The sequence below is a fragment of the Lates calcarifer genome, linkage group LG20 (assembly GCF_001640805.2).
Source record: "Lates calcarifer isolate ASB-BC8 linkage group LG20, TLL_Latcal_v3, whole genome shotgun sequence".
Lineage (NCBI taxonomy): Eukaryota > Metazoa > Chordata > Actinopteri > Centropomidae > Lates > Lates calcarifer.
The window spans coordinates 15,105,241-15,117,048 of record NC_066852.1 but is presented as its reverse complement, the minus strand read 5'-3'; the positions used below and the strand labels follow the sequence as shown (position 1 = coordinate 15,117,048).

Sequence of the window (11,808 nt, the reverse complement as noted above, 5' to 3'; positions counted from 1 at the left end):
AGTAAAGAATGTGTATGATAAACAAGAATTAATGTTAGACTAACATATTAGATATTTTTGTTAATTTACAATCGTAGCAAATTAACATTAACAGGCCAAATACCTCAGGTATGGGAATAGAAAGTGTGATCGAAAGTTGGAGGTAGTTTTCCAACACGTTTCTGACCTACTGTAGCCGTCGTCGCCGGATCCGCGTGAGCGCGGTTTCCATTTCGACAGAGTGAAGTGGGCGTGGTTAACGTCAGAGCAAAAAAAAAAAAAAAAAAAAAAAAAAAAAAAAAAAAAAAAAAAAAAAACGAGAGAGACCCAGGTGAAGGTTTTAGCCGCAGTTTGTAAGTTCATTAAATTCAGTTAAATTATTGTATTTCATCAAAGTTGAGAGTCGGTGGTGTACCCCAAGTGTGTACCCCGCTAAAACGGGACAGTTGGCTGTGTTTTTGGAGCGGTTTTAACTCAGTAGTTTTGCTAAATTAGCATAAACACCACACCGCGCGGACTGTTTTTAGCTAGCTAGTTGTCGCCCTTGCTCGACAGGAGGAGAACAGACATGAGTGCGTGCGGGAAGCATGTTTTTCACCAAGCTTCTGAGTGAGTATGAAAACTGGAATAATATTGACATTTATGGTTAACAGACTGGCAGTTTATTAGAGTTTGTGAATTTTATTGATAGTGTGACTGAGACACTACCACACATGCTGCTGCAGTAGAGGTGCTAAGGACCTGTCGCTGCCAGAGAAACCTGCTTTTTACACATGGACCAACTACGAGAGGGAGTTTGAAATGATTGTTCCTAACAGCTTTCTGCCATCTCCAAGGAATGGTGAGTACAGACAATATTTCTCTTCAGGATTTCAAATGAGCTCCAACACTACACCAACCTGTGAGGTACTGTTTTTGTACCATAAACTAAATAACAAAACCATAGGTATTCATTGATCATCTCACTTGATTTGGATTTTTAAATATTTTTTATTGATCCACTGAATCTTTTTAACAGTCAAGTAATTCATGTGTTGGTAGAGTAAGTTATGGTTTCAAAAATTAGGGCTATAGTTTGGTTAAGTGTGAGTCAGTATTCACAGTATAGCTATCCAAAAAGCTAACTCTTAGCACCCTAGTCAGAGTCTTTAAGTTGAATATTATTGCCGGGCATGTGTGAATGGAAAAAGAAGACGACGATTAGTTGAACAAAGGAATATAAAAATATCAGCTGAGACTTGACCATAATACACAATTGTATTTTAAAAACATGTTGCAGATAAACACAAGTGAACAAGAGAATAGAGAGCAGGACTTATCCTTAAATGAAACATGAACATCCCATGACTTTTCTTAAATATTTTAATACTGTATTCTCCCCAAAAAGTACAAATAAAGTCATCAACATACTGTGTATACGTTACATGTTGAACTATCTCATTCCTCATCCTCTAGGCCTCCTACCATACGCTACAGTTACATTTTGACCATCACAAATGCAGAGAGGTGAAAGAAGAGAAAGGGAGAGCAAGAAACAGCAAAGACAGAAAAAACATGCTTCTATTACTTTGTTGGTGCACTAAGACACAACTCATGTTGTAAATGTATTTACATTCAAACATACAATCAGTGCCAGAACAAATTCAGTAAACTGGAGCAGATCCACAAGGGGTAATAGTATAGCTTACCTCCACAAAATTCAAATTCTAGTGCTGAAAGTTGACAAGCCATGGAAACTTTTGCTACAACAGCATTTAATATCAACATGGACATTTGAATGTGTAATAAATTACCTATGTTTCTTGAGGGGAGGCTCAACCAAGTGCTACATATTAAATGGCTGCTACATAGTGGTCAGACAAGAGGCCCTTCTATATTAAACAAAATCACATGAATCACTTGTATAAAATGCAGTCATTACATTTTTGACATTCAGCGCATAGTGAGACACAGATGTCCACAGGACACAATGAGGGGTCATTACAATACCAGTTCATTGTTTAGAAATTATAGTCCATTCAAAGGTGAAATATTAATTTAAGATGAAATCTGTAACTTTATGTTGTCATTTGTAAACAGTAGTTATTGTTGCATCCTTGTAGACTGTATTTTTTGCACCTGAAGTGACCTTTAGGAGGACCCTGAAGAATCATTCATTGACTTAGGTGAACTGCAATCCTAAACATTTGAAAACACAGTGACTTTCTGACTGGTATATTCTTACAATTGCTTATTATGCAAAGACATTCTCAAAATCGTCAGTGTCGGTATAAAATCGGTGAGAATTGAGATATATTTCTCAAATCCTTTTCTGTTCTTGACATTCTTTTGTTTAAGAGCATTTTAACCCTGTGTATGTTTATCATACAAAAAATTTGAAGATCCATGAAAAGAATCTTTTTTTTTTTTTTCACTTTTTCATGACCGTCAAAGTGCTGGTATAGCAATTAGATATCTACTTAAAAGTCTATTACTTAAAAACTGGCAACCCAGAAACATCATCCTTTACATGCTGGTAAAAATTTACATTTACTCAACCTGTAACTTAACAGAAAAAGTGACGAGGGGCACTGCATGGAGTTTCAAGGCCCTGTGGTGGACCTCAATACTGCCCCCCTCCCATGCATCTACCTACATTTTAACATTACATTACATTAGTTGCTGATGCTAACCCATGCTCCCTTTAGCAGTTTTGCTGTGACTGTCTGCAGCTAACACAGACTTACCCTCAGCTTTGTTTATTTACGGCAGCTCATTTCCATGTGTGGTCTGAATTGCGTTAGCTTAGTTTGTTAATGTGCAAGTAAATCACTGACCTTACACTGTATAATATCATGGTTTTCAGTGTTGACTTATTCAAAGCCAGATGAAAGATTAGGACCCTGAGGGTAAGTTAGTCAGTAGAGTACAGCACAGGAGGCAGCTATGACACACTGAATGCTATAAAATAATTCTCATTTATACACCAAAGGTTGGTTTCTCTATTGTATTTTATATAAGTGGAAAAAGTATCTTGGGAAATATTTGTGTATAATGTTTTGTAGAGAAGCTATACAAAAGAAAATTGAAAGTATTTCTAATCTAAATTTAGAAAATAATTCCCTGAACAATATATTCTTGTACACTGAGAATTCAGTGTAGATTGCAAAAAAAAAAAAAAAAAAAAAAAAAAGGTTTAGAACGTAATAAAGAATAAAAAGTGTCATTCAGATAAACAAACTGGAAGGGGTTAACCAGAGGTTATGAGGAGGTCAACACAGGTTCAGAAAGGGCTACACTAATCTATTACGTCACAAAGAGGTAAACAGAGGGTATTTTTTAAAAAATCTACATAGCTTATAGACTCATATCATAAGACAGTCCCCTGAACTCCACCTATGAATGTGATGACAACAAGTCAAAAGAAATCTGCAGTACATCTTCTGGAGTACATCACATATTTCATTTGTGTCCCAAGGGTGATATCTTCAAAGTTACAAACACCATTCATTTCCTTCACACCTCAAGCTTAATAAATAAGACGGATCACAGCAATAATAAGTTTCACGTTAAGACTGGAAGACCTTCACAGTACATGCTTGCTTAAGTAGCAAAATACATGTAACAAATTAATTAGATAAACATCACATTATGAAGAAATCCACAACAATCTTTAAATCAGTGATTCCTGTGCTAGGTTTCCCCTTTAGCTCTGAGCTCCCTGGTAGCTGTGTGTTGGTGTTGTAGTTGATGTTGTTGTTGCTGTTGCTGTTGAGACACAACAGACTGCACAATCCCGCTGAGGTAAATATAAAATGGCAGACATAGTTTTTGCAAGTTGACCTGAGGGATCCCGAAAGTGAAGAGTAGCTCATGTGGTGAGACGCCATAGGAAGACCTGGCAAGGTTTTAAAAGACTTTGAACATAAAGTCCTCTGTATTTTTCAGGTAAAATGGCTGGGGTTCCAGGGACGGTTGTCCCACATAAAGTATCAGCACTGAACTAATTACAAAATGTTAAATGCACCTTAGGGAGGCTGAGAAACACAATTTGCTCTGATTTACAAACTAATTCTTTATGCAAAGTCCTTTATGAAATAAAGTGTTGGTCGTTCCCTGCTGGTGAGATGGCAGGACCAAATATAAGGCGCTTTGTTGGGGATTTTTCCAGATGAAAAACTAAACAAAAAAACATTTCAGCCAAAAGCTGATTCAGTTCATGACTCAAAATTTCATTTGAAACAGAACTGACTGTGATAAACTAATCCCAGTGAGAGGATATAGCTTATTTTATCAAGGACATGGCCATGTTTTTAACACACCAGAGTATTGTGTTCTGGTGACAGGAGTGTGCTACTTTCTGTCTGTTTGTGTCTGTGGGACTACCCATGCAGGGGAGGTTTAACTACATGTTGACACGCCATGTGTCACTATGATACAATATATACAGTCTATGTTTCAAGACCCTTTATAAATACAGGTTAGGACAAAAAACTGAGTTGGAGTCAGTATCATCTGTGTTATATCCGTGTACCGTCTGTCCACTTGAGACCACACTCATTCATGCACATTGACATGCCCTTCAAATCCATTCTCATTCAAAAGAGGGAGTAAGAGGAGGAGGAAATGAAAGAAAATGATCCAGGTCAGAAAATGGAGAGAGAGGGATGTGAGCTTATCTCTGTAAGGAGTTGAGACTAGCGGTTGAGTTACAGCGGATGGCTGACGCTCTGTGTGTGGGCGTGGCTGGGCCAGGGGAGTAATTCTGATTGCTTGCTGCCCTATGAGTGGGTGTAGCCGGTCCTGGGGAGAAATTTTGATGGGTGGTGGCTCTGTGGGAGGGGGAGGAGTACTGAACTTGATGGGGACAGCTGTGGCAGTGAGTGGGGGAGTCGCACAATGCCACAGGTGAGGAGGAGAAGAATGGGGATGAGGGAACAGGGGAGGTAGAGAAGGAGCGGTGCAGTGGGGAGGAGGCGGGGGACATGAGGGGACTGGTCTGGAGACGCCACAGCAGCTCCTCATTGTTGCGACTAAGGCGCTTCTTCTCAGTGCTCTCCTTCTCGACAGACTCCTGGAGGTTGGCGTTCTCCTCTGATAGTTGCCTGCAGGGAAAATAGCACAGAGTATAAAGTAGCATAAAGCATAAAGTTGATAAAGATAACAGCATGAATGACAACAATGATGACTGCATGTGACTTACCTGGACAGGGCTAGGTTCATGTCAATACGAGTTTTCAGATCTTCATTCTGCTGCTGCAGAACTTGGACCCTCTCCTCGAGGAACACGTTCTTTTGGGCCTGCTCAAAAACAGAACACAACCACAGCACAATCTTTCATTCACTAGACACACTGGTCATCATGTGTATCCAGACAAGAGTGCATATGTGTGTTTGTGAAGTGGTGGTGGTGATTGTGGTTGAGGTGGCTTATTTGAGCCTACCACTTTCTCCAGGTCAGAGATCTTCTTCTCTTGCTGGTGTATCTGCTGGTTCTTCATTTCTACAACTTCCTTCAGGCTCTTCAGATCTTGCTCAATGTGCTGGTATGGTGCTAAAGCATCCTGTTAGAGAAATGTGAAGGACATAAAGTTCAACTGCCATTTGGGCAATTTATTATAGATATACATTAAAATATCTACATTATTTCCTGTGATTTCTCATATTCTTACTAATTTGAGAGATACATGCAGTCATGTAGGTTTTATAGGTAAACTCACAACTATCTGTTCGTCTGTACTCCTCCTCAAAGCCTCCTCAAATCGTTTGGCTTTGTCCCTCAGGCTCTGGTTTTGAAATGTGAGAGTGTCCACTTGATCCTGAGCAAACACCCACACATTACATATAGATTAATGTGTTTCGACCAAAAAAATTAAATGTTTATCAATTTTTTATGGAATCATACCTGTAGAGAAAGCCTGAGTTTCTCAAAATCCTCCTCTAGAAGTATTTTCTGTTGCTCATGAGCTTTCCTTAAGTCTGCACACAGATTCAGAAACACAATAAAAGAGAGTTAGGGTTGTTTCTAGCAGTGCTGGTGTTGTATTATTTAAGTGAGATCTAAAATCATACCTCTCATGGTACGGGCGTGCTCCTCATGCAGTGTTGCCATGGTGATGTTATGCATGCCTCTGAGCTCCTGAATGGCTGCCTGGTGGTTGACTGTAATCTCCTCCATCTAACAAACCCACCCACACAGTCATACACCTTTTAATAACTGACCAGATTTCATGTGAAAGATCAGATCTCATCAAAGATAACATAAAACATCATCATAAGACAAAACATCGTCATCTCCTGTGATGCCTCTCTGTCACCTGTTCCTGTTGCTGAGTTCTAAGCTCCTCCATCTCTGACCGATGCTCCGCCTTCAGGTGCTCGGTCTCTGCTGAGTGACACTTTCTGAGCCCCTCCTCCACGGCAGCCAGCTCTGCCTCCTGCTGCAGCTGCAGCTCCTGCAGCTCTCGCTCAAACGCCACCTCCAGCGCTGTCTTTTCCCGCTGGAGTCTCTCCCATCGCACTGAGTTAGATGCTGGGAATTAAGTAGAGTGTGTCTTATGATATTCTGATACTGTGATACTTAACCCACTTTAGTTTTAGCTTGATAAAGTAAAAAAAAACAAACAAACATCTATTTGGGAGTCAATCTAGATTCATTTTATATTTTTGATATCATACACAAACCTCTTTCAAGTAAACAAAAAATAATGACAAAGTTCTCTCAGTCTTTCAGAATAAATAGGCCTCATTAACAGATATGTAGACGTATCACTGGAAGAAAAGAAGAGGTGTAAAAATAAAAATAAAATAATGGCTGAATTCTATTTAGTTGCCTTAGTTTCAGGGCACTGGTATTGTGCATACTGCCTCATTGTCACACAGTCATGTCTTACTGGGACACTTAAATAGAGCAGAGCCATAATTAATGTTATTAGTAACACCTGTGCTATTCTTACTATGACAGGCAAAGTGTCTGACATGAAAAAGGCCCGCCTGTTCACCTAAACTGACTGAACAGGTGTTTTGTTTGATCAAATGTTAGTTCTCACTCACCCATTTCCTCTCTGATCTTTTGTATTTCCATGGACAATTTCCTTTCATTTTCTTCTGTGGTTTTATTCTGAAAAATGGAAGTAAACAGCATTTTGACACAATGCACGTTCCAAGTACCACTTGTACAATTAACTTTGGAGTTTGGTGAAGTAGATAAGGGGAAACTTTTAGACCTTTTAGACATGCCAGTTTGAAAAACAAAACCTGGCCCTATTTTAGCCCAGTAACACTACCACAAAAGCAGTCACTCTTAGCTTAATAAAAGAGGATATGAAAAATAGAATAATTAGAATAAATTTGAATAAATAGACAAGATCTCAAAATGCCTGTTAAACAGAATTTTACACATGTGTATAGCATATTGTTTCTGTCCAGTATACTGTAGGTGTAGGTGTCTGACTGATGCCAGCAGAGGGAGCTCACACCTACTCAAATAGGCCTACACAACCATTCCTCCTTCTTTATCTGCACTGTGAGCCAGTTATTGCACCTCTCAGACGGTGACCATAAAGAAGTCAGACATACCCTCGACAGTCTGGGAACAGTATAACAGCTTATAGCACCTCAGAGGCTACATCTTTCTATCAGACACAGAGAGCTGGATGAAAGCAGCTCAATGACACAGTGAACTCTAGAGGACCCTTCCCACAGTCGCAATCACTCTTGCTCACTGCGCTGCTCATTGACCATGCTGTGAATCTCACCTCGCTGCGTTAAATACTGTATGTGGTGTAGAGTTTTTGTGAGTGTGTGTATGTGCTGTGTCCATGCGTGTCACACAGTGTAAGCTCAGAGTAAATGGAAAGGTTGAGGCACTATGTTGTAAATCTACATGAGATTGCAGTTGAACCTTTAAATCCCCTCCTCTTAGTCATAGTTTGCATTGTGGAGGAAATAGGCATTACGATGATGATGATGATTTGTACTGATCACCAAGGAGTAATTTGCCATTTCAGATAAATGCCCAGTTAAACTGAATGTTAAAAAAATAAAAATCTGTAGAGCAGGTGAAGTAGAAATACTATTTAGGCTTAAGACAGTTATAATTTCATTGACTGTTCACTGCATCTTTCCAGCTGGTTACCTTGAGGCAGTAGTGCTGAGTGGTGATGATGAAGGCCTCTAGACCTAAGGAAGTCTTCCTCAGTTCTTCTCTAAGAGCTCTAAGCTGCCTCTCCTGCTGTTCACAGCGTCCCTGCAGCCTCTGAACCTAAAAGACAAAGAATAGAACAAAACAGAATAGGACAAAGCAAACTCCCAAGTGGAGCTGCAGATTCTTTCCAAACAACTCACCTCCTCTCTTTGCTCCTCCTTTTCTCTCTCCTCTGCTTGCCTTTCTCTCTCTTTCTGCTGAGCCTCCTCTTTCTCTCTCTGCAGGCTTTCCTGCTGCTCTTGCTGCAGCTTCAGGGGGGCCACCCGGCGAGGGGACCCCGGGGGAGCTGACCCCCGCACTGCTGCTGTGAGCCGCTGCCCAGACTGGACTGTAGGGAGAGAAAAAACAAACATAGGAAATTAAATTAACACTTAAAATATGTGTCTGTATGAGCATGAAATACATATGATCGGGAAATATTCGAATGATATCACCCATATGTCATTCAGCCAGGCACTAATTCTGAAATCTGACTAAGATATATCTATCTATAATAATGGAATTGATGAGTATTAAATCAGAGGAGATTTGACCTGACCTATTGCTAATGACTGTGTTCACATGATAAATGATAGTAAGTTAATTGAATCTTCTCTACAGAGGAAGCCTTGAGGTAATTCCCAGTCTGGTTCCTCATGATGAACCATCTAATCTCTTGGTGAATGTGATTGGCATCAGGCAATGATTGAGCTGCAGCACTGTACTGTTAATATATGTAGTATGTGTGTGGGCATTTTATTTACAATGTATTTGTGTAAAAACATTAGGTGCATTTAATTAGTCCATTAATGATGAAAGGCTAGACAAACACGAACACATGATGGCCATTTTTCCTTGGAGGAGGGAAACTATTAAGCTGCAGTTGACATACACACAGGCCGATTAACCTCTGTGTGAGTCACCTTGTCATGTAGTGTGAACATGTACCTGCCTATGGAGATGCACAGAATCTGTCCACAGCATCGTTTGGATAGATGAAATTCTTTTACGTGATATTGCCTCTATGTTCAAACAGACAGATAAAGGGGCTCATGCGAGAGCGCAGTTGTCTTCACACACAGTAAAGAAATCACTGCAGCTCCACATCACCTGCCTCAAACCATCTCATTCAGGCTTACTGAAGCATGGGGAATGGTTTCCATGACAACGCGAGGCTGGGCTCGGGGTGTAGGGTCCCAGGTAATGAGTGAGAGGACGGTTAGAGGGAGGCTGGGGGGATAAAATGAGGGGAGTGCTCTAGGTTAGAGGTAAATGAGAACGACAAGCAGAGAGACAACAGATTCAGGAGGAAACGGGGGGGGGGGTACCTGAGGGCACTGAATGATTATAATGGTGATGGACGTTTAAGAGCAATTAAGAGAAGAGAGAAGAGCTGAAGGTATAAATTGAACACATATACAGTATGCTTGCAAGTGTATGTGTGCAAATAAAACATGAAATATTGGGAGGTCCTCACTGTGCTAGAGAAAAATGAAAAGACTAAACATCAAAAAGCAAAGGACACATTTCTAAAAATATGCAGAACTGCAGAGTGTTTCAATATTACATCTTTATCAGTGTCTTTGCCTTGAAGGCACATTAGGATTCCCCATCTTTGAAAATAACTTCCAGATATCTTATGTTAATGATGTCTAGCTCTTTTTCAGGCACACACACACACTTAGACATCAGTAGGTTCTACCTGAGAAGTTAGAGAGGGAGAATGGTGAATACTAAATGAGTTTATGTGCCTGAGTGTGAAGGCAGCATGCAGATGATAGCAGAGGGGTTGATGAAAGCAGAATAATGATGCGAGGAACAATGAGAAAAGGTCATGGCAGACCTTGGTGGTTGCTGAGACTACTGTGTGTGTTTTTATAGGGTGTGGTTAAAGGTATTCAGGGTTATTCATGAGGTGAATTTCAGTTTCATTTCCAGACACTGACATTTTGCCGACACTGTCTAGAGCAGCTTCAAGTAGGAGCAACACTAGGTACTGTTGATATCTGTAAATCACAGTAAATGAGAGGGGCAACAATGCTGAAACCTAGAAAGAAGAAAAATGTTTTTATTTTATGACTGTGTGGGAGGAGACAAGGTCCTGCAAAGAGCAAGAAAGATGCAATAAAGAGAAGTGTGAACAGTAACAGCAGTGAGTAAAGTGAGCATAGAGAGAGGTGTAGCCCGAGGAGATGGCTGTCAACTCTGTGAGGAAAGACAGGGAGGCCCTCTGCAGTCCTGTAAGAAAATTATTTTACCACTGCAGAGGAAGGAAAGTTCGGATTGCACAGTTCAAATCACAACACTGAAGAAAGTGCTAAGAATCATGAATCTCCCTTTGAAGCTGTGCACGACTAGCACTGGATATTTCTGAAATGGATGCAAGCCGCTTCTGGGTGTAGGTAGATTGAGAACAGGTCATAAATATAAGCACTATTGTTTTGGAAAGGTTTGAGGAAGGCAGATGAAAAAGAGAAGTAAGAGTCACTGAGCAAGAACTAAACCTAACAGATGATCCTTTGACTTGTTTCACATCAGCTTCTGACTCCCATTTGGTGAAAAGAACTACAGGCATTTCCTTAAAGTGTTGGCAGAATGGCTGCAAATGGCAGCTACATCAAAATAAAATCCAGTATAACACAAATACAGTTGATTCAGCTAGTTTTATAGGAACTATAGGAGCTTGTATCAGGTTTCACTTGGTAAGAAAATGCTACAAATATTTAACAAAGATACGTTATTTAACTGTGACTGCAAGGTTAACACTAGGGCTGTCTACCTTGAAATAATGAGTGAAAAGTCCTAATTTTGGAATGAGGTTTTTTTTTTTTTTTTCTTCTGTTTAGTTATTCTTTCAGTGATCTGTGGTAAAATGATGGTTGTCATTGTTGCATGAAGGTGGATAAAGAAAACCATTAGTACCTTTACGTATGTTACTGACAGTCATACAAAGTGAACATACAAATTTTCATTTTGTATAGTTTGTTTTTTGTATGACTCACCAGGGGACTGAGGTTTAGGAGGAACCACCGCCAGCCTCTTCGGGGAGGACGGGAGGGATCGTGTGACCTCTGAACTCCGCTGAAACTCCTTCCTGCCGACTGTCAGTAAATAAGGATACAGCCAGTCAGTGCATATTATGTGACTTACTTAAATCAGGAAAACACAAAGTGACATTTTGGCACATAACTGACAAAGCAAATGCAGCAGTAACATGTTGAAAAAGGTATCTGAGCTTCATATAACATTATGTCAGTCAAACTCCCTCACACAAGCATCAAACCAACATTCCTTCCATGTCGACGCCGCACTCTCTGCCTTTTCCTCTTTCCTATTTCTTTGCTGATTTTCTCCACTCCTAACTTTTTTCCAATCTTTCTGTTACCCACCTGCTTTCATCTCCAGCTATCTCCCCCCTGCTGCGTGATATAACTATGTCCCATGGGTCTCTGGGTCAAAGCCGAGCACACTGGAGACGTGCCTATCACCTCCATGCTCTCTGTGACACACTTTGCAGCCAAGAATCAGAAACTCTGAATATTTTTTTCTAATATCATTTCTGAGCTCCCATGTTTTCTCTTGTGTGTAACATTGAATCTGTCGCAGAGTTGGTGAGGTGTGTGGGTGTAAAGAAGATCGCTGGATTTGAAACAATAAATGTGTTA

General features: G+C 40.2%; 1 protein-coding gene across 3 annotated transcripts in view; it reads right to left on the bottom strand.

Moving 5' to 3' along the window:
* Window positions 1–949: 949 nt before the first annotated feature.
* Window positions 950–11,808, bottom strand: part of mtus2a (microtubule associated tumor suppressor candidate 2a) — a 43,297-nt gene continuing 32,438 nt past the window's right edge. For 2 of the 3 annotated variants that reach the window (XM_051078608.1, XM_018691281.2), the window contains 11 exons: window positions 11,146–11,244; window positions 8,305–8,492; window positions 8,096–8,221; window positions 7,012–7,078; window positions 6,276–6,490; window positions 6,031–6,136; window positions 5,864–5,937; window positions 5,679–5,777; window positions 5,403–5,522; window positions 5,162–5,262; window positions 950–5,063 (listed from right to left, as the gene is read on the bottom strand). In XM_051078608.1, coding sequence (XP_050934565.1) covers window positions 4,634–5,063; window positions 5,162–5,262; window positions 5,403–5,522; window positions 5,679–5,777; window positions 5,864–5,937; window positions 6,031–6,136; window positions 6,276–6,490; window positions 7,012–7,078; window positions 8,096–8,221; window positions 8,305–8,492; window positions 11,146–11,244 — 1,625 coding nt within the window. In that variant the 3' untranslated portion in view covers window positions 950–4,633. The remainder of the gene's footprint in view (window positions 5,064–5,161; window positions 5,263–5,402; window positions 5,523–5,678; window positions 5,778–5,863; window positions 5,938–6,030; window positions 6,137–6,275; window positions 6,491–7,011; window positions 7,079–8,095; window positions 8,222–8,304; window positions 8,493–11,145; window positions 11,245–11,808) is intronic. The other variant, XM_018691283.2, reaches the window with a different exon arrangement.